Source organism: Scyliorhinus canicula, chromosome 1 (genome assembly GCF_902713615.1).
Source record: "Scyliorhinus canicula chromosome 1, sScyCan1.1, whole genome shotgun sequence".
Taxonomy (NCBI): Eukaryota; Metazoa; Chordata; class Chondrichthyes; order Carcharhiniformes; family Scyliorhinidae; genus Scyliorhinus; species Scyliorhinus canicula.
The window spans coordinates 58,415,499-58,438,806 of NC_052146.1; the positions used below are offsets into that span (position 1 = coordinate 58,415,499).

Genomic DNA, 23,308 nt, shown 5'->3' on the forward strand with positions numbered 1-23,308 from the left:
GCAAACCATAAGTCAGTATATTAAGAAATTGAAATTTAAAATATCTGAGCAGTGGGATAACAAAACATACATAGGACAAAACAGTAATGACTGAACAGCGGGCACATTTGGCAAACATACCGATGAAGTTCCGAGTTATTCCGACAAGTTAGGATACTTTAAAATTTCTCAAATTAAATACAAATGCCAACAAGTACAAAACATAAAGCATTTAAATATTATGTAAACTAAAAATTTAACTTGAAAAATCCATTAATGAACTTACCATTCATTTGATTGAAGAGTTGGAGATTCATTCTGGGCAATGTGATATAAGGCACTCATTGCATTCATGTTGAACAAAGGTGGTTTGCGTTCAGCTAAGAAAAATACAATCGTGAGAGCGTGTTGAAAAATTGTCTTATAGCTACACTGGTCAGTAATAAACCCATGTGGATAAGAACTGTTGTCATAGAGAGTAATCCTATTTTAAGATCACCTGTTCAACCTAATAAAGATCTATTGTATGGTAAACAGACAAGGTACAATGTTTCATTGAGCATTCACAATTTTAAAACCATTTTATTCTATGAAGTCAAATACAAACTAATTTTGCTCTTTAAACATTGAATCATGTATTTAAATAAAATTAAGCATTATGGTTTTTTTTTAAATTGATTTTTACTGGATGTAGGCTTCGCTGGCTAGACCAGCTGCCTTCTTGAACCACTGCAGTCCATGTGGTGTAGATGCACCACGGTGCTATTAGGGAGAGAGTTCCAGGATTTTGACCCAGCGACAGTGAAGGAACGGCGATATACATTCAAGTCAGGATGGTGAGCGACTTGGAAGGAAACTTCCAGCTTCCATGTTCTAAGGTATTTGCTGCCCTTATCCTTCTTGACTAGTCGTGGGTTTGGAAGGTGTTGTCTAAGGCACCTTGGTGGGTTTCTGAAGCCCAACTTGTAGATGGTCCACATTACAGCTACTGAGAGTTGGTGGGGGAAGAGTGTGAATGTTTGTGGAAGGGATGCTAAGCAAGTGAGTTGCTTTGTCCTGGATGGTGTCGAGCTGCTCGGGTGTTGTTGGAACTGCCCTCATCCAGGCAACTGTGAAGTATTCCATCACACTCCTGACTCATGTCTTGTTGGTGGTGGACAGGCTTAAGGGAGTCAGGTGGTGAGTAACTCGCCGCAGGATTCCTAGTATCTTAAATGTTTGCCTGCCAAGCTGATTTTGAACCCCAGCCATCACTTACACACACTGCAATGGTTCAAGGTGGTCGCCCACTATGGGTTTCACAAGGATAACGACTTTCCTCACTACTTCTCCCAATCCTTCTATGCCAATGGTTTGTCAGGCAATTTGTATAATATTCAGCACTGGATAAGCAGAGACTTCCTCCAAGTATCGAGAAGACTGAAGTCGGTCTTTGGTCTCCACCTCAAGCTCCAATTCTGAGCAATTGACTTCATTCAATTTCCTGCCATCTGTCCTAGGCTGAGTTAGACTGTTCACAACCTGGTGACATATTTCAACCAGAGCTGAGCCTCTGACCACATATACATCACCAAAGCCGTTCCATCTCTGTAACACTGTCCAATTCAGCCCCATCTCAGCTCACCTCTCGCTCAACCCCTCACCCCATCTTACATAAACCCAAGGTCCTTTAAAACTTTACTGGCCATATCCTAATTTGCACCAAGCCCTGTTTACCCATCGCTCCTGGGCTTGCTGATGTGCACTGACTTCACATCCTGAAACTCATGCTTATAAAATTTCTCATCCTTCTAGCTGTAGACATCTGGAGTCTCTGCACACCTCTAAATCTGGATTTTCTGAGCATCCCCAATTTTTGTAGTTCGCCCCTTGACAGCCATGCCTTCAGGTGCATGGGTCATAAACTCTTGAATTTCCTCCATGAACCTCTCCACCCTCTCACCTCCTTGAAGATGTTCCTTAATCCAATCTGCTGCAATATCTTGTGTGGCTCGGTATCGAATGTTTGACAATGCTCCGGTGAAGCACCTTGCAGCTTTTTTTCTACATTAAAGGAGACATGTGACTTCCGGTGGCGGCCATGTAGGAGTAGGTCGCACATTTGATAGCTACCACCTGCGATGGACTTTTGGACCTTTTCCCCCATGTTTTTCTACGGATTTTATTGGATAAATCGGTGAAGAGTGAGACAGTAAGGAGAAATCTCCATCCGGTGTATGGAGAATTGGTGAGAAGACAAAGTCCTATAAGGAAGACACGAGCAGAGCTGGTCACGCGGGAAAGCATGGCGGAGAAACAGGGCCGCGGGGAGACGGAACAGTGGTCGATGGAGCAGCTGATGAAGTTTTTAGAAGATTGCTTCGCCAAGCTGACGAAGGACACGCTGGACCCGATTAAGGCTTCGATTGATCAAGTTGCGCAGAATCAAGAGACCCACAGGAGAGCAATCCAGGTGGTGGAGAAAAAGGTGTCCGAGCACGAGGATTACATAACCGTGCTGGAGATCAAGATGGAGATGATGAATGACCGCCAGAAAACAATGCAGGAGAAGCTGGAGGACCTGGAGAACAGGTCCAGGAGGTAGAATCTTAGAATTGTCGGCCTCCCTGAAGGCAGTGAGGGATTGGATGCAAGCACTTATGTGACGGACATGCCGGAGAGGTTGATGGGCGCTGAGGAGTTCCCTCGGCCCCTCAAAGTGGATAGAGCACACAGAGCCCTCGCGAAGAAGCCCCAAGCGAAAGAGCCGCCGAGGGCCATGGTGGTACGCTTTCATAGTTTCCTGGACAAGGAACACGTTCTGCGATGGGCCAAGAAGGTACGGAGCAGCAAATGGGAGAACTGTGAGCTGCAAATTTATCAGGACCGGGACCCGGATCTGGCCAAGAGGAGAGCTGGGTTCAATCGGGCAAAAACGGCCCTCATTAAGAAGGGGATGAAGTTTGGGATGCTGTACCCAGCCCGTCTGTGGGTCACGCATGAGGAACGGGACTTCTACTTTGAAACACCAGACGAAGTATGGACTTTTATTAAAGAAAAGAGGCTGGAGGCAAATTAAAAGACACAAAAGCCTTGGAGAAGTACTGTGGTGGCGATTTGGTGAGCTGAGCTGTATAAATATAAGTAGTGCTATGTATAATAAGGGCCTGTTTGGATGGCTAACGGAAACTTTGTCTTGCAGGGAGCTGGTTAGAGGGGGGATGGGCTTTGGGGTTGGTTCTATTTTTTGGGTGATTATTTTTCCAAAGTGGCTGTTTCTTCACTGTTTTTCCTGATGTTTGTTAACTGGGGAATGTGATGCTTTTAAAATGTTTGTCCATGTGGAGGGAGAGGGGAGAGAACAATGGGGTGGACAGACTGCTTAATGCCAGTGCCGGGCGCTATCATGTCAGCATGGGTCAGCTGACTCTCTGAAGCATGGGTGGGGGTGAGCAGGTGTTAACTTGGGGGATTAGGTTTCTAGTGTTGTTGCCGGGAAGGGGGGGGGGGGGGGGGGGGTGCTTTGCTGACAGGGTAGGAACTGTTACTAGGGGACAAATGGGAGGTCGGGAACGGCGACTGTCCGAAGCGTGGGGGCTCGAGGAGGCGGCGGGCACGAGCTAGAGGCTGGCCTAAAAAGGGTGATGGCTAAGAGAGAGAGAGAGAGAGGCTGGAAACCCCCCCCCCCCCCCCCACCACCCCCAAATGAGTGGCATTCGAGGCAGGGAGAATTGTGTCAGACAAGGGGGGTGTAGGTACATAATGGTGAGTGGGAGGCTGGACGGGATGCGGGTGGTACTCGTGAACATATATGCTCCGAATTGGAACGGTGTGGAATTTATGAGGTGGGTTGTAGGTAAGATCCCAGACTTAGAGTCACAGAACCTGATCATGGGAGGAGAGTTTAACACAGTAATTGATCCGGAATTGGACTGGTCAAAGTCCAGGACAGGGAGGAGGCTGGCTGTGGCAAAGGAATTGAAGGAGTCGTGGAACAGGTTGGGGGGGGAAGAGTAGTAGTAGACCCATGCACGGCCAAGGGCGACGGAGTTTTCCTTGTTCTCACATGTCCACAAGGTATACTCTCACATCGACTTTTTTGTTCTGAGCAGGGCGCTAATACCGGAGGTAGTGGATACTGAATACTCGGCAATCGCAGTGTCAGATCATGCCTGGCACTGGGTGGATCTACGGGTTCGTGTGGAGAGAGGGCAACACCCGCTGTGAAAATTGGATGTAGGGTTGCTAGTGGATGAAGCATCTGTGGTCAGGTGAACAAGTCCATCCAGAATTACCTAGAAACACATGATACAGGTGAGGTCTCCGCAGCAACAATCTGGGAAGCTTTGAAGGCAGTGGTCAGAGGGGAATTAATCTCTATACGGGCCCACAGAGAAAAGGCGGAACAGGCTGAGAGGGATAGATTAGTGGAGAAGATACTCCAGGTGGACAGGAGATACTCGGAGACCCCGGCGCGGGGCTACTGAGGGAGCGGCGGAGTTTGGGCTGTTGACCACAGGGAAAGCGATGGAACAGTTGAGGAAGGCAAGGGGGGCAATTTAGGAGGATGGTGAAAAGGCAAGCAGAATGTTGGCACACCAGCACAGGAAAAGGGAGGCGGCCAGGGAGATAGGTAAAGTAAAGAGTAGAGGCGGGAATACTGTCCTCGACCCAGCGGGGGTAAACGAGGTGTTTAAGGACTTCCGACTCATATAGTAAACTATATGAGTCGGAATCCCTGGCTGGGGTGAAGGGGATGAGGCAGTTTTTGGATCAGTTGAGGTTCCTGAGGGTAGATGAGGATCTGGTGGAAGGGCTGGGAGCCCCAATTGAGATTGAGGAAATAATCAAGTGCTGGAGGGCATGCAGTCAAGTAAGGCCCCGGGGCCTGACGGCTACCCGGTGGAATTCTATAAGAAGTTTTCAGAGATGTTGAGCCCACTGCTGGTGAGGACATTTAATGAAGCAAGAGAGAAGGGAGTCCTCCCCCCAACAATGTTGCAGGCCTCGATTTCATTGGTCCTGAAACAGGAGAAGGATCCGGAGCAATGCGGGTCACACAGGCCAATTTCTCTTCTGAATGTGGAGGCCAAACTGCTGGCTAAGATACTGGCCACAAGGATAGAGGACTGTGTCCCGGGGGTGATAGGAGAAGACCAGACGGGATTTTTAAAGGGCAGGAAACGCAAGGCCAATGTTCGAACGCTTTTAAATGTTATTATGATGACCTCAGAAAGAGAAGAGGTGGAGGTGGTGGTAGCGCTGGATGCGGAGAAGGCTTTTGATCAGGTGTAGTGGAATTACCTGTGGGAGGCTTGGGTTTGGTGTGGTCTTTATTGACTGGGTGCGGTGGCTCTATCAGGCACCAGCAGCAAGTGTGCGTACAAACCGTCTGAGGTCAGGGTATTTTAAACTACACCAAGGGACGAGGCAAGGGTGCCCCCTGTCCCAGTCACTGTTTGTTTGTTCTGGTCATAGAGCCATTATACTCTCGGAACTGGTTCTGTGTTGGGGGGAGGGGGGGGGGGGGGGGGGGGGGGGGGGGGGGGGCCGAGGAGGAGGAGAGAAGCACCGGGTCTCACTTTACACAGATGACCTGCGCTTGTATATTTCAGACCCGTTGGAGGGATGGGGGAGGTAATGCAAATCCTGGGGGAATTTGGCAATTTTTCAGGGTATAAATTGAACATGGGGACAAGCGAGATGTTCGCGATCCAGGCAAGAGGACTGGAGAAGAGACAGGGAGAGCTGCCGCTTAGAAGGGTAGGAAAGAGCTTTTGATATCTGGGAATCCAGGTGGCCCGGGAATGGGAGGGACTGCACAAGTAAAACCCCTCCCGGTTGGTAGAACAAATGGAAGGGGACTTTAAGAGATGGGACATGGTCCCGCTATCACTGGCGGGGAAGGTACAGACCGTGAAAATGACGGTCCTCCCCAGATTTCTGTTTGCCTTTCAGTGCCTCCCCATCTTCATCCCAAAGGCCTTTTCAAGCAGGTGAATAAGGTTATTTCGGGCTTTGCGTGGGCTGTTAAAACCCTGTGAGTGAAGAAAGTGTGGCAGCAGCGTAGTCGGGGGGAGGGTGGGTTGGCGCTGCCAAACTTCTGCAATTACTACTGGGCGGCTAATATAGCCATGATTAGGAAGTGGGTAGTGGGGAAGGGGTCAGCATGGGAGCGGATGGAGGTGCTTCATGCAAAGACACCAGTTTGGGAGCACTGATAACAGCACCTCTTCCGTTCTCGCTGGCCCGATACTCCAGAAGTCCGGTGCTGGTCGCAGCTCTGAGAATCTGGGAGCAACGGAGGAGATGTAAGAGATTGGAGGGAGCATCGGTTTGGACCCCGATTTATAATAATCACGGTTTGTATCGGGTAGGCTAGATGGTTGGTTCCAGAGATGGCAAGGGAGAGGAATTAGAAGGATGGGGGAATCTATTTATAGATGAGAGCTTTCCCAGCTTGAAAGGCTTGGAGGATAAATTTAAATTGCCAGCTGGGAATGCGTTTAGGTATTTGTAGGTGTGAAACTTCTTGAGAAAACAGGTGCCGTCCTTTCCACTGCTGCCTCCACGGGGGATACAGGATAGAGTAGTCTCCAGTGCCTGGGTGGGAGAGGGGAATGTTTCAGATATTTACCAGGAGCTTTTGGAGGCGGAGAAAACTCCGGTGGAGGAGCTTAAGGGTACGTGGGAGGACGAGCGAGGAGGAGAGATAGAGGCGGGTCTATGGGCAGATGCCCTGAGCAGGGTTAATACCTCATGTGCCAGGCTCAGCCTGATACATGACAGCGGCTACGATGAGCAGGTTTTTCGGTGTAGAAGATAGGCGTGCGAGGTGCGCGGGAAGCCCAGCAAATCATGTCCACCTGTTTTGATCATGCCCGAAGCTCAGAGGGTTTTGGAAGGGTTTTGCTAAGGCAATGTCCACGGTGCTAAAAACAGGGGTGGTGCCGAGCCGGAGGTAGTGATCTTTGGAGTGTCTGAAGAGCCGGGAGTTCAGGGGGCGAAAGAGGTTGACGTCTTGGCCTTTGCCTCCCTGGTAGTCCAGAGATGGATCTTGTTAATGTGGAGGGACCAAAACCCCCGAGTGTAGAGACCTGGGTTAGTGATATGGCTGGGTTTCTCAGTCTCGAGAAAATAAAGTTTGCCTTAAAAGGGTCAATAGTCGGGTTCACTCGGAGGTGGCAGCCGTCCGTCGACTTGCTCGGAGAAAATTAAAATGTCAACAGATGCAGTATTCCGGGGGGTGGGGGCACGCATTGTTGTTTTATGGTTGAGGTGCGTGAAGATTGAGATGGGGGGGGGGGGGGGAGAATGTTTCTTATACCATGTTGATGTCATTGTCTATGTCATTTTCATAAACATTTTCTAATACCTTAATAAAAATATTTTTTTTAAATTAAAGGAGATATGCATGCACTGTTCATAACAGTAAAGAAATGCAGCTGATGAATGATGCAGCTTGATGTAATCCTCAACTCCACTTTCTTGCCTTATTGCCATATCCCTCGATTCCCTTAACAATTAAAAATCTGTCTTTCTCAGCCTTGAACATATTTGACGACCCAGCCTCTACAGCCCTCTGCGGTAAAGAATTCCACAGATTCACTACCCTCGGAGAGAAGAAATTCTATCTCATCTGTCTTAAATGGGCGATCCCTTACTCGGAGATAATGCCCTCTGGTCTTCGACTCTCCCACAAGAGGAAACATCCTCTCAGCACCTATGCTTTCAAGCCCTCTGAAAATTCTATGTCTCAAAAAGGTCACCTCTCATTCTTCTAAACTCTAAGCTCACCTGCTTAACCTCTCCTCATAATAAAATCCCTCCATACCCAGGATCAACCCAGTGAACCTTCACTGGACTGCCTCCAATGGCAGTATAACTTGCCTCAGAGAAGACCAAAATGTTCACAGTATTCCAGGTGTAGTCTAACTAATGTCTTGCATAGTTTTAGAAGGACTTCTATTTTTATATTCCATTCCCTTTGAAATAAAGGCCAACATTCCATTTGCCTTCCCAATTACCTGCTGAACTTGCAGGCCAACTTGTGATTTATGCACGAGAATCCCCAAATCCATCTGTGCTCCTGTTTCAGCATCTTTCCCATTTAAATAGCATTCAGCTCCTTTATTCTTATCACCAAAGTGCAACTTCACATTTCCTACATTATATTCTATCTGCCAAGCTTTTGCCCACTCACCGAATCTGCCTATATCCCTACCTATTTTTGTGTCATTTGCAAACTTGACAATTTTGCATTCACTTCCCTTATCCAAGTCATTAATGTATGATGAATAATTGTTGCCCCTACCGATTCCTGTGGCACTCCACTCGTTACATGTTGCCATTCTGAAAAGGCCCCTCTTATCCCAACGCTGTCTTCCATCAGTTAGCCAATCCTCTATCCATGCAAGTCACTTTTTGTGTGGTACCTTATTGAATGCTTTTTGGAAATCCCAATATTTTACATCTGCTGGTTCCCCTTCATCTACCTTGCTTGTCATCTCAAAGAATTCTAATAAATTTGTCAAGCACATATTAGAAAATACCGACTTATTCCAAGATATTTTTTATTTACCAGTTTTCTCCTCAGCAGTATACCAAGTGCCGCTGGATAATTTCCCAAAATGTATTTGTGGAAAGGGAACCACACATTCTTTTACACTTATGAAATTATTATCTTAATTGTTTTAGTAACACATCACAGCATGGGAAAGATAAAAGAAAAACAGAGGCTATTTGAACTTTGCTGCTACTGTGAGCTTTGTACAACTAACTTATTTCCCCCCAAAATAAATAATTGCACGGGGTACTCTAGAAACGACCAAAGTCATGACATTGGCAGCAGCTGAATCAGAATCTGATCACCACTGAGTGACTCTTATCTACAATAAATCCAGCTAACATGGCACAGACCTTGACACAGATCGCTATTGGATTTGCACCAGGACCAGGATACAACCCTTGTAGCTTTTCCATTCAACGCATAAAGCTGTCTGTGCATCAAGGTCAGCCATACTGCCTAGGCAGATAAGAAACAGCAGTTCCCCAACTCCATTAATAGGTGGTGTTGTGTGTTCACTCAGATAGCAGAAGCGAAATGAACGCAGCCAAGAGACCATTTAAATTACTGCACTTTTGACGTGTGAGAATAACCCAGGATGAATAACCTCTCACCATTTGAAAGTACTCCAGAAGATCATGTAGAGTTTCATAAAGAATGAATTTTTTCAAAAGGCACTGGCATTCAATATCGGTGCATAAGCATCCATCAGATGATAGATGCAGAATGAGAAGGCGTTCAAAGTTACTACTAGTGAAGAAAGGAGCGTAACAAAGTGCATCTTAACCACCCCTCCACTGCCCCCCACTTTGGTTGGTATCTTCTTCTCCATATCCTGATCTTTGCCTTCTCTGCAGATAGAAAAGGTGTGTCCCTGCATACTAGGTCAGACAAGCTCTACAGTCTGACCGGACTGATAGAAAAGACAATTATCGCACATCTTGATCAAAGAACTCCTCTACGTTGAAGATGCTGCACTAATTGCTCAGATGGAAACTCAGCTGCAAGGACTCATGGATTGTGCTTTCCATGTCTGTAACCTGTTCTCTCTTACCCAAATCACCAAGAAAACCACGGTTATGGGATAGGGTGCCACACCTCTGTCCTTCTTCACACTGAACAACTGCCTGCTTAAAGTGATGAACAAATTCTGCTACCTTGGGTCCATGATGACAGACAACCAGTCTTACGATGCCAAACTTAATACACACATACAAAGCAGCTACCACCTTTGGTCGACTCACAAAACGTGCATGAAACATCCTCTCAAAGACAAATCTCCAAAGCTTGCTAGCACTCATCAAGCCAGGCTGGGTGGGGGGGCACATCAATTTCAGTGGCTCAGGCACACTCGCAGGATGGAAAGCAGCAGACGCGTTCCCAATAACTTTTGATATAGTGAGATAGCTGCCGCCAGACAACTAATATACTGCATTTGTAGCAGAACCAGCAAAAAAACATGGATTGGTCTCTTCAGCCATCAGCAAAATGCACTATATGAAACTCTCTCACCCCTAACTGTATATTTATCAGCTTAACTAGATGGAATAATGCTGATGGCGACAACATATGGGAAGCAAGAATAGAAAATATTGGCTGGCTGGCAAAATCTAATTCACTGCAAAGGAACTTGTCACTGAAGTAATTAATGAGAGCAGATCACTTGACAAGAGATTTGGAAAGAAGATTAGGAGCTGTTCAAAGTAAAATGCAACAGACTGCACCAATGACTACTGCTTACAATTTGTCAGAATATCCAGATGGCCTCCAACACAAGGAATGATTGTGGCATGCATGATGGGATCAAAAAACAAGCTCATCAACAAGGAGAATATTTCCAATGAAAACAAAGGCAAGGGAGGTCATCACCGACTGCAATGTACAGATAGAAAAATGGGTGAAACCCCGAGTTATAAACCAGAGAAAACACTGTCACAAAGGCACTCTAGAGTAGAGTATCTCTGTCATTGAAGAGCTAGATGGCGAACCCATGGGCGAAGGAGCTTGGCAAACTATTGACAAAGTTCCAGGTGATGATGCTATTCTGCCCGAAAACATCAAGTCCAGGAAACCAGCACTTCTGCATGATCTTCTGACTGCTGGAGGGGGAGGCAGTGCCTCAGGATATGCATGATGCTGAAGAATATGGCCTTGTTCAAAAACAAGGGCGACAACAGCAGTTGCAAACTGCAGATCCTGGCTGAATATATCTAGCCCAAATCTCAGTGTTGTTTCAGAACTTGAAATGACAAAATCGATTTGATGTTCAGTCCAACGACATGTTGTCTTCTTCAACCTCACCAAGGTACCTGATCATGTGTGAGCAGAGGCGGTCAATTTAAGCTGAAGAAAAACGCCTGTCCCCTGAAGCTGTTCAGTGTAATCTCTTCTTTCGAGTGGTAAAGTCTTGTGGCAATATAGAAACCCTTCAAGATCTGCAGTTGGGTCAAACAGAATTCCATCCTGGCGCTGACACTGGCATATCTTCCTTATTACTGCGCTCGCATGCATTCAGTTCATCTCCAGAAGGTATCAACTTACATACCAGAACGAACGGCAAACTATTCAGGTTTGCCCACCTGAGGTCAAGACAAAGTGTACCAAGTCCTCAAGGACAACTTCAATGCCGATAACATTGCACTAGCATGGTGTACCGAGGTGCACCTTCTTCAGCAAACGGACAGACACTCTCATAACTGTGAAGAGTTTATTTTACCATAACATCAGGAGGGCTTGGGTCATGGTCCAGGATGTTGCCATGTCATGATCAATTAGCATTGAAAAAAGTGATGCAGGAGGTTGTTGTTAACTTCATCTAGGTTCCATAATCAGCAGCCATCTGTCACTTGATGCTGAAATCAACATGCACATGGCAAAAGCTTCAGTTGTTCGACACAAGCTTTGTATAGAACAGCAGCAACCTGACAAGAGGACAATAAACTGGGAGTCTGTTAAGTCTGAATCCTCAGCATACTCCTCTTCAATAAAGAGATCTGGACAACATGCATGGGCAGGATAAAAGGTTGAACAGTTTCCAACTTTGCCATCTCAGATGTTTTCTTGGCAGGAGAAAGTCACCAATTCAGGAGGTCCTGGAGCATGCCAATTCAATAAACATACACTCATGACAGAGTCAATGACATCTGAAACATGTTTATCAGATGAAATATGGTCACAGACCGAAAGAACTGTACAGGGAACTGTTCACTCGGTCACCAACTGCTGGATGCCCTTACCTCTGTTGCAAGGACACCTCTAGTGAAATATGAAGATTGTGGATATGAATAAGGAAAGCCAGCAGATGGTCACTAATACTGGAATCTTCTAGAGGCTGTTTGGAGGGGCCTCAGAAGAGGCGAGAAGAAAAGCCTCAGCTCATTGAGAAAACAGTCCAGAGAAAACAGAAGTTAGCAATTCCTACAGATTCTCAGCCCACTGCTATTAACTGCAGCAACTGTAGGAGAGGCTGCCATGCTAGGGAAGAACCACTATGCAATACTTAATAGAGATACCACCAAGGGGCAAACCATTGCCTCATGAAACAAAAGGCTGATAAGGATGAATAATTCCATGAAAGCGAGAAAAGTATTAATATAATAATCTACAGTAGTTGATTTTAGAAATGGGGAAAGAGCATTTAAAGTAAAAAGTAATAGTAAAGAAAATGGTTAAACTACAGTTAAGAGTACTGCAATTGTTCTAAAACTGGTGCAGAAGCTTTTGTTTAATTGCGTCATTTTGAAAACCTGGATGGGATTTCTGAATCCAAACCGCAAAAGGAGAGCATAATTATGACACAAATTTAAAGTGTTTTTTGGGAGTGGAGTTTGAAAATTCGGACGTGACAATCATCTGGATGGATTCGGAGGTTAAATTCACAACATTCACTTGGGATTCAGAGCGGAGGGTGTATTTGCTTTAAAGGGACTGTATGTTATTCAGATGTTCTTTGTAATTAGTGTTAATTATGGCAGCACAGTAGCAGTGGTCAACACTGTTACTTCACGACGCCGGGAACCCAGGTTAGATTCCCGGCTTGGGTCACTGTGTGCGGTGTCTGCCTGGGTTTCCTCCAGGTGCTCAAGTTTCCTCCTCCCACAATGCCCAAAAGACGTGCTGCTTAGATGAATTGGACATTCTGAATGGCGAACAGGTGCCGGAGTGTGGCGACTCAGGGCTTTTCACAGTATTTCATTGCAGTGTTAATGCAAGCCTACTTGGGACACTATTAAAGATTATTATTAATCCTTAAACCTGTGAATATTGATAATGGGGGGGGGGGGGGGAGTAATGGAGTATCGTGTCATAATCCAAATGTTTCATGTTTACTAAAGGTTTTTTTCTTTTGTTAAAACTAATTAGCGGTCCTGTGACTCTGTTCCTCACGTTTCATAAAAAAATAAGTTAGTCTTTTGAGCCAGGGTTCCATTTTGGGATCTTCCCATCCAGTTATATCAACTAGGATAGTAACAAAAGATTACCATGGAAAAGTAACAGTGCAGTAAGAGGCCATTCAGCCCATTATGTCTGCACCAACCAAAGAGAAAAAAGAAACAAGCTGCTCAGTTTAACCCTATTTTAATTCTCAGTCAGTAGCGTTACCGATTACAGCACTGCAAATGCAGATCCAGATACCTTTTACCCGAGTTGAGCATTTCAGCCTCAACTATTAACTCAAGTCGTGAAATGAAATGAAAATCGCTTATTGTCACAAGTAGGCTTCAATGAAGTTACTGTGAAAAGCCCCTAGCCGCCACATTCCGTCGCCGGTTCAGGGTGGCTGGTACGGGAATTGAACCGTGCTGCTGGCCTGCCTTGGTCTGCTTTGAAAGCCAGCTATTTAGCCCTGTGGTTTCCTGTCGACTCTGTCCAGGTTCCTCAATTCTGTATGCCTCAATTAGGTCACTCCTTAGCCTCCTCAGTGCAAGGAAAATTTTAAAAGATTGGGAGCTGAGAGTCAGAGCGGAGATTTTAAAAAGCGATAACTGAGAGTCAGAACAGAGATTTGACAAGAGCGAGAGCGGAGTGTCAGAGGGGATATTTAAGAAGTGCGGGAGCTGAGTGTCAGAGCGGAGATTTTTAAAAAGTGAGAGAGATGAGAGGGACATCGCTGGGCAACGGACTGAGTTTGAAAACAATTCGGGAGAGACGTCGCAAGAAAACGCTAAGTTCATTGGCTGGTAAGTAACTACTGATTTGCATGACATATTGTAAATCATTTCAGATTAAAGGTAAAAAGAGAAATGTTTTGCAGATTATAAAGACTAAAACTAGCTGGAAATTGTAAAAAAGCAAATTAATCTAATTAAATAAATTAGAGGTGCAGGGCCAGATGATGTGTTGTTCCTGCATTACGTGGGAGCTGGTGGACCCCATTGTGGTTGCCAGTGACCACATCTGTAGCAAGTGTTTGTTGCTTGAGGAACTCCAAGGAGCTCAGAGTTGATGAGCTGGATTCTGAGCTTCAGACGCTGCAACACATCAGCGAGGGGGAGGGGTACCTGGACACAATCTGGGGCTGGTTTAGCACAGTGGGCTAAACAGCTGGTTTGTAATGCAGAACAAGGCCAGCAGCGTGGGTTCAATTCGCGTACCGGCCTCCCCGAGCAGGCGTCGGAATGTGGCGACCAGGGGCTTTTCACAGCAACTTCACTGAGGCCTACTTGTGACAATAAGCGATTATTATTATTTCATCTGGGCTGCAGAGGAACTTGAGTGGGAGGGTAAAGGTCCAGTTGGCCTGATCCACGTAGGTACCAACGACATAGATAGAACAAGAATAGAGGTTCTGCTGAAGGAACATGAGCGGCTTGGGGGTAAATTAAAAAATGTAAAATTAATAGCCTCAAAATAAGGGGAAGTAGATTTAGGACTGAGGACAGGAGGAACATCTTCACCCAAAGGGTTGTGAATCTATGGAATTCTCTGCCCAGTGAAGCAGTTGAGGTTCCTTCATTTTCAAGATAAAGATAGGTCGTTTTTTGAAGAATAAAGGTGTTATAACCTGCCTGTTTACCACTGGCTGGGGACTAATGGCAATCCCACAATCCTTAGGGAGTATGAGCTTCCCCAATGAGGGGGGCGGAGAAATCAGGAGCAGATTCCCTGCATAAATAGAACTGGCCAGTATGTAACCAGCTAGAGAGGAGTGAGAAGCAAGAGAGTTACTGCTGCTGTTGTAAATAAATGTTATTTCTTTCTATTCCACAACTCGTGCTGGATTCTTCATGGCCCTCACAAAAAAAGTATGGTGTTCGGCTGGGAAAGTGGAGATGAGTCCACAAAAGATCAGCCATGATCTCATTGAATGGCGCAGCAGGCTTGAAGGGCCAGATGGCCAACTCCTGCACCTAGTTCCTATGTTCTTATGTTCTTACTACCCGAGCCAGAAGCTAATTGGCACAGGGCCAATAAGATTAAAGAGGTAAATCTGTGGCTCAAAGTGTGGTGTGGGAGAAATGAGTTTCAATTTATGGGACACTGGCACCAGTGCTAGGGAAGGAGGGGCTGTTCCGATGGGACGGTCTTCACCTGAATCAAGCGGAGACCAGAGTCCTGTCGAATCCAAGGGGGCGGTCAACGCAGGGTGTTGTAACTAAATGTGCGCAGTATACAAAACAAGGTAAATGAGCTTGTTGCGCACATTGAAATTGGCGGTTAGGATATTTTGGGGCATCACAGAGGTTTGGTACCAGGGGATCAGGGCTGGGGATAAATATCCAAGGATATGTGCCCTATCGAAAGAACAGGTAGGTGGGCAGAGGGGACGGGGTTGTATTGTAAGTAAGAAATTAACTTAGATTGATAGCAAGGAGTGATATAGGGTCAGGAGGAGTAGAATCTGTGTGGGTCGAGTTGAGGAATGCAAAGGAAAAAGAACCTGATGGGGGGGTCAGGTACAGGCCCCCCGAGCAGTAGTCAGGATGTTGTGCTGAAAATTAATCAGGAAATAGCAACGGCATTTAAGAAAGGCAATATTAGAATATCATGGAGTACTTGAATATGCAGGTGGGCTTGGAAAATCAGGTTGGTAGCTAATCCCAAGGAAAGGAATTTGTGACATCACTACAAGATGTTTTTTGGAGCAGTTTGTGGAAGAGCCCACTAGGGAACAAGCAATTCTGGATTTAGTGATGTGTAATGAGGCAGACTGGATTAGGGAACTTAAGCTGAAGGACTTTTTAGTGGGCAGTGACCACAATATGATAGGATTCACCCTGCAGTTTGAGGGGAAGAAGCTGGAATCAGATGGAACGGTTTTAGGTAACTGCAAAGACATGAGGGAGGAGCTGGCCAGAGTTGACTGGAAGGGGAGCCGAGCAGGGAAGACAGTTGAACAGCAATGGCGGGAGTTTTTGGAGGTTATTCGGGAGGCACCACAGAAATTCATCCCAAGGAGGAGGAAACATGCTAAGAGAAGGACAAGGCAACCATGGCTAACAAGGGAAGTCAAGGACAGCATAAAAGTAAAGGAAAAAGCATAAATGTGGCGAGGATTAGTGGGAAGCCAGAGGATTGGGAAGTCTTTAACAGCAAGCAGAGGACAACTAAAAGGGAAATGGAGGGGAGAGAAGGTGAAGTAGGAGTGTAAGCTAGCTAGGAATATAAAAGATTGCAATAGTTTTTATCAAAGTAGAAAAAGTAAGAAAGGGGCCAGAATGCACAATTGATCACTGGAAAATGAGGCTGGAGTCATAGCAATGGGGAACAAAGAAATGGCAGAGCAACTGATTAGGTACTTTGCATCAGTCTTCACAGTGGAAGACACCAGTGGCACATCAGAACTTCAAGAGAGTCAGGGGGCAGAGGTGAGTGAAGTGGCTATTTTTAAGGAGAAGGTGCTAGGGTCACTGAAGGGTCTAAAAAGTGGATACGTTACCTGGACCGGATGGTCTACACCCCAAGGTTCTGAAGGAGATAGCTGAGGAGATTGTGGAGGTATTGGTAGTGATCTTTCAGGAATCACTGGAGGCAGGAAGGGTCCCAGAGGATTGGAACATGGCTAATGTAACACTCCTGTTTAAGAAGGGAGGGAGGCAGAAGACAGGAAATTATTGGACGGTTAGCCTGACTTCAGTTGTGAAGATAAAATCTATTATTGAGGGTGAGATTGCAGGGTACTTAGAAGTGCATGGTAAAATAGGACTGAGTCAGCATGGCTTTGTCAAAGGGAGGTCACGCCTGACAAATCGGTTAGAATTCTTTGAGGAGGTAACAAGGGAGTTCGACAAAATAAAACCAGCGCATTTTCAGAAGGCCTTTACAAGGTGCCATATAGGAGCCTGCTAAATAAGACAAGAACCCGTAGTGTTAGGAGCAAGGTACTGGCACAGATAGAGGATTGGATGACTCAGAAAAGGCAGATAGTGGGGATAAAGGAGTCCTTTGCAGGATGGCAGGCGGTGGCTAGTGTTGTTCCGCAGGGGCCAGTGTTGGGACCACAGCTATTCATGATATACATTAATGATCTGGAAGATGGAACTAAGGGCAATGTTGCTAAGTTTATGGATGATACAAAGATATGTAGAGGGACAGATTATGTTGAGGAAGCAAAAAGGCTGCAGCAGGACCTGGACAGGCTAGGAAAGTTGGCAAAGGAGGGGCAGATAGAATACGATGTAAAAAGTGTCAGGGTTATGCACTTTGGTAGGAAGAATAGAGGCATAGACTATTTTCTAAATGGCAAAAGGCTTCGGAATTCAGAAGCACAAAGGGACTTAGGAGTCCTAGTTCAGGATTCTCTTGAGGTTAACATGCAGGTTCAATTGAGTTAGAAAGGCAAATGCATGGGCAGCATGGTGACGCAGTGGGTTAGCCCTGTTGCTTCACGGCGCCGAGGTCCCAGGTTCAATCCCGGCTCTAGGTCACTGTCCACGTGGAGTTTGCACATTCTCCCCGTGTTTGCTTGGGTTTCGCCCTCACAATCCAAAGATGTGCAGATGTGGATTGGCCATGCTAAATTGCCCAAAAAAGGTTAGGCGGGGTTACTGGGTTACGGGGAAAGGGTGGAGGGTGGGCTTAAGTAGGGTGCTCTTTCCAAAGGCTGCTGCAGACTCGATGTTTCGAATGGCCTCATTCTGCACTGTAATTCTATGATTCTAGGAATAGACACTGGCTGTACATAGACAAGAGAGAAACTATGTCGAATGGTCCGATGATTATTCAGGACCATTACTTCACCCAAGGATGCCCAACGATTTTAATTAAAAAATAGATGAGAAAAATGATTTGCTGAATATCAAGCAAATGATTCACTCAGCTTTTGAAAACATTATGGTCCACCAATATAAATTAATTGATATGAGGTTGCCGGTAAATGAAAATAATGACTATTTAAGGATAGCATAGCAAAAAAAATGTGCATATCAATACAATAAAATACAAACCAAGTTCAATGGATGTTATCCCAAGAGACCAGACATCAACTTTTCCATCATATTGTCCCTCATCCATTGCAAGGATCACTTCTGGGGCCATCCTATTAAACATACACAAAAATATAATTTGGTATTCTCAAATACATTTACCGGTAAAGTTGTCAAAATCTCAGAACTAAATCCTGACTAAAGGAATACCATACTATTGCACAAATCCATGAGTTAAATCAGGCAATATGTTACCCAAAATAATGTGGAAAGAAGTGCACATCAGGATTGTCATGAAAAACCTGTTCCTATTACTAAGACAGTTAAAACAGCCGACAATAAAGCACATCTGAATTGCTCTTTTTCCTTTTATTAAAAAACATTTTATCAAGGCATTTATGATTTTAAACAATACATATTGACACATAGATCAGTGCCCATCCTACACTTATCAAATCTGCTGACAGTTTAGTTTTCTCCAAAGAAGTCACTAAACGGCTGCACACCACCTCCAGATGAACCCTAACATTGATCCTCTCAGGGCGAACTTAATTTTCTCAAGTCTGAGAAGCCCAGCTGTGTCACTGACCCACAACCCTGATTTTGGATGCTTCGAGTCCCTCCACGTTAATAAGATCCGTCTCCGGGTTACCAAGGAGACAATGGCCAAAACGTCAGCCTCTCTCGCTCCCTCGACTCACGGGTCTTCCCACACTCCAAAGATTACCACCTCTGGACTCGGTGCCACTGTTGTTTTTAGTACTATGGATATGACATCCGCAAATCCCTGCCAGTATCCCTAAGCTTCGGACATGCCCAAAACATATGGACATGGTTTGCTGGCCCTCCCGCACACTTGACATTATCCCAAAAAACTTGCTCATCCGGGCCACCGTCACGTGTGCCCGGTGAACCACCTTGAATTGTATCAGGCTGAGCCTGGCAATGATGAGGACATGTTGACTCTGCTCAGAGCATCCTCCCACAGACCCGCCTCTACCTCCCCTCCCAACTCATCTTCCCATTTGCGCTTTAGCTCACCTATCTGAGTTTCCCCCCACTCCATGAGTTCTTTATAGATATCCAAAACCTTCCCCACCCCCAGTTTGTAAACTACCTTGTCCGGTATCCCTGTGACGGAAGAAGCGGAAAGGTCGCAACTTGCCTTCACACAAAATCCCTTATCTGCAGATATCAAAACCCATTCCCTACCGGCAATTCAAACTCTTCCTCCAAATCCTCTAAACATGGAAAGCTCCCAACAATAAATAGATCCCCCAGCCTCTCAATCCCTGCTCTCTGCCACTGCCGAAACCCCCATCCAGCCTCCCTGGGATAATCCCGTAATTATCACAAATGGAGCCCACACCGAAGCTCCCTTGACTCCCATATGTTTCCGCCACTGCCCCCAGATGTTAACATGTACTAGATGCTGTGGTATGAAGAGGCAAGAGTTCAGCTCCTTTTTCACCAACACACCTTTAATGGTTTAACTCACTCTGCACAGAACTCTACAGATCATCACAAGCTCCAGAGTCCACCTGAAGCCCCTTTACATATCAGTGTCAATCATGAACACTTAACATAAATGAGACAACTAATTGCAATGTCTCTTAACCCATTACTAACACAGACTCTCAGGGCCGCCACCACCACCAGGCGTGTGGAGTACCAAGCCGGCAAGAATGGCCAAGGAGCCGTTACCAATGCCCCCAAACTTGTGCCCTTACATGATGCCACCCCTACTCGCTCCCACACCAACCTTCCCCCCCCCCCCCCACCCACACAAAACCAGAGATCACCCTATTCACCGGGCAGCACGGTAGCACAGTGGTCAGCATTGTGGCTCACACCCCAGGGTCCAGGTTCGATTCCCTGCTGGGTCACTGTGCAGAGTCTGCATTTCTCCCGTGTCTGCCTGGGTTTCCTCCGGGTGCTCAGCTTCCTCCCACAGTCCAAAAGCGTGTAGGTTAGATGGATTAGCCATGCTAAATTGCCCTTAGTGTCCAAAAAGGTTCGGAGGGCTTATTGGGTTAAGGGAATAGGGGTGAAGTGACGGCTTAAGCGGGTCAGTGCAGACTCGATAGGCCAAATGGCCTCCTTCTGCACTGTATGTTCTATTCATCCGCTTATAAAAGGCCTATGGTATGAAGTAGGGTGGCACTGGAAAACCAAACAGAAACCTCGGGAGGACTGACTTTTTATGGTTGTATCCTCCCCGCCTCCCACCTCAGAAAGTCCTCCTTCATTGTTCAACTAGCGGTGTCAAATTTAATTCATGTAATTGCTCCCATACCCATGCCACCTGACTTCCCAAATAACGGAAGCTCCCCTCCCCCACTTTAAACGCAGCTCCCCACGTCTCCTCTCCTGCCCACTCGCCTAGATGACACGAACCTCACTTTTCCCCATATTTAATTTGTACCCCGAGACACGGTCAAATTCCCCTGAGATCCTCATAATCTCCTCCATCCCCAATGGGTTAGAAATGTACAGGAGGGAGGAGGGAATTGGGAGGCTCCCGTTTAAGAGGGCAGTGAAGAGTTTCAGATACCTGGGGGTGCAGGTGGCCAGGAGTTGGGGGACTCTCCATAAGCTTAATTTTACCAGCTGGTGGAGCAGATGGAGGAGGAATTTAAAAGGTGGGACATGGTGCCGCTATCGTGGCGGGTGTAGGAGTGCAGTCCGTAAAATGACGGTTCTCCCGAGGTTCTTGTTCCTTTTTCAGTGTTTGCCCATCTTTATCCCTAGGGCCTTTTTTAGAAGGGTGACTAGCAGCATCATGAGCTTTGTTTGGGCGCATGGGACCCCGAGGGTGAAGAGGGTCTCTTGGAGCGGGGGTAGGATGGCGGGGGGGGGGGGGGGGGGGGGGGGGGGGGGGCTGGTGTTACCCAATCTCTCGGGGTATTATTGGCGGCCAATGTGTCGATGGTGCGCAAGTGGGTAATGGAGGGGAAGGGGGCAGCATGGAAACGGATGGAGAGGGCGTCCTGTGGAGATACAAGCCTGGGGGCCCCCGTAACGGCGCCGTGGCCGCTCCCTCCTACGAGGTATACCACGAGTCCGGTGGCGGCGGCTACCCTCAAGATTTGGGGGCAGTGGAGGCGACATAGGGGAGAAGTGGGGGGCTCGATGGAGGCTCCATTAAGGGGAACCATAGATTCGTCCCGGGGAACATGATGGGGATTTCAGGGTTGGCACGAGCAGGCATCAGACAGCTGAGGGACCTGTTTATTGATGGGAGGTTTGCGAGCCTGGGGGAGATGGAGGAGAAATTTGGGCTCCCCCCGGGAAACATGTTCAGGTATCTGCCAGGTAAAGGCATTGCTAGACGGCAGGTGGAGGGGTTCCCTTCGCGCCCGCGGGGGGGGAGTGACAGGGTGCTTTCGGGGGTCTGGGTCGGAGAGGGGAAGATATCTGATATCTACAAGGTTATGCAGGAGGCGGAGGAGGCGTCAGTAGAGGAGCTGAAAGCTAAGTGGGGGGGAACTGGGGGAACAGATTGAAGACGGGACATGGGCTGATGCCCTGGAGAGGGTAAATTCTTCCTCCTCGTGTGCGCGGCTTAGCCTCATCCAATTCAAGGTGCTGCACCGGGCCCACATGACTGGGACGAGGATGAGTAGGTTCTTTGTGGGTGAAGACAGGTGTGTCAGGTGCTCGGGGAGTCCAGCGAACCATGCCCATATGTTCTGGGCATGCCCGACACTGGAGGAGTTCTGGAAGGGGGTGGCGAAGACAGTGTCGAGGGTGGTGGGATCCAGGGTGAAGCCAGGATGGGGACTCGCGATTTTTGGGGTTGGGGTGGAGCCGGGAGTGCAGGAGGCGAAAGAGGCCGGTGTTGGCCTTTGTGTCCCTAGTAGCCCGGCGAAGGATCTTGCTACAATGGAAGGATGCGAGGCCCCCAAGCGTGGAGACCTGGATCAATGACATGGCGGGTTTCATTAAGCTAGAGAAGGTCAAATTCGCCCTGAGAGGGTCGGTACACGGGTTCTTTAGGCGGTGGCAACCTTTTCTCGACTTTCTGGCTCAACGACAGGGTACGGGGACAGTAGCAGCAGCAACCGGGGGGAGGGGGGGACGATGACTATGTTTGTTTATTTAATTTTAATTTATTTTTAAGTTTTTGTTTGTTGTTCATTGGGGTTGGGGGGGTGTGATACATGCGTCGATACGGTCTGGGGGGTGTTACAGTTATTATGGGTTATTTTGCTGCATTTCATTGTTTGTCGTTATGTTTTTATTTTCTGTAAAAAATTCCAATAAAAATTATTTAAAAAAAAAAGAAATGTACAGGAGTAGGTCGTCTGAATAATGAGACGTGTGTTTCATCTCCCCTCGCCAAGGCAAACAACAGTGGGGAGAGAGGACATCCTTGCCTTGTCCCTCAGTGCAATTTAAAGTGGTCCAAACTCAGACGATTCATCTGCACACTCGCCACCAGTGCCTGGTGTAGCAACCAAACCCAGTCAATAAAACCCTGCCCAAACCCAAACCACCCCATGACCTCTCACAGATAATTCCATTCCACCCAGTCAAAGGCCTTTTCTGCGCCATAGCAACCATCCTCTGCCTCCCCCCTCGGAGGGCATCATGATCATATTTAGGAGCCTTCTAACATTGGCCGTTAGCTGCCTTTAACAAACACAGTCTGGTCTTCCTCGATCATCTCCGGAACACCGTCCTCCACCTTTGAGGCCAAAATTTTGGCCAGCAATTTGGCATCGACATTCAGTAGGGAGATTGGTCTGTATGACCCACATTGCTCTGGGTCCTTCTCCCGTTTCAGGATCAATGGTATCAAAGCCTGCGACATTGTTGGGGGAAGAACACCTTGCTTCCCAGCCTCATTAAATGCCCTCACGAGCAGCGGGCCCAGTATCCCAGAGATCTTCTTGTAGAATTCCACTGGGCCTTGCCCGACTATGGCCTCCAATCCTCTACTACGTCCACAATCCCGATCGGAGCTCCCAACCCTCCACTAACCCTTCCTCCACCTTCGGAAACACCAACCCTTCCAAAAACTTGTCCCCTCCATCCCAGCTGGGGATTCTGACTCGTACAGCCGACTGTAAAGCTCTTAAACATCCCATTCACCCTGCTGGGTGCAAGACTGTTCCCCCTCTGTCCTTCACTCTTCCTATCTCCCTGGCCCCTCCCTCCTCCTTAGCTGGTGTGCTAACATCCTACTGGCCTCTTACCACACTCATTTATCGCCCCCCCTCGCCTTCCTCAACTGCCCCACCGCCTTTCCTGGGGATAGCAGACCAAACTCCAGCTGCAGCTTCTACCGCTTCTTCAACAACCCCACCCCAAGGGCGTAAGAATACCTTCTATCTACCTGGATATTTCCTTCACCAGCCTATCCATCTCTACCTTTCCCTATGAGCCCGTATCGAAATTAGCTCCCCTAATCACT

General features: G+C 47.1%; 1 protein-coding gene across 5 annotated transcripts in view; it reads right to left on the bottom strand.

Annotated features, from left to right (window-relative positions):
* The window catches only part of taok3a (TAO kinase 3a), a 193,133-nt gene that overhangs the window by 80,172 nt on the left and 89,653 nt on the right, over positions 1 to 23,308 (bottom strand). For all 5 annotated transcript variants that reach the window (XM_038791257.1, XM_038791239.1, XM_038791219.1 and 2 more), the window contains 2 exons: positions 17,911 to 18,002; positions 266 to 359 (listed from right to left, as the gene is read on the bottom strand). In XM_038791257.1, coding sequence (XP_038647185.1) covers positions 266 to 359; positions 17,911 to 18,002 — 186 coding nt within the window. The remainder of the gene's footprint in view (positions 1 to 265; positions 360 to 17,910; positions 18,003 to 23,308) is intronic.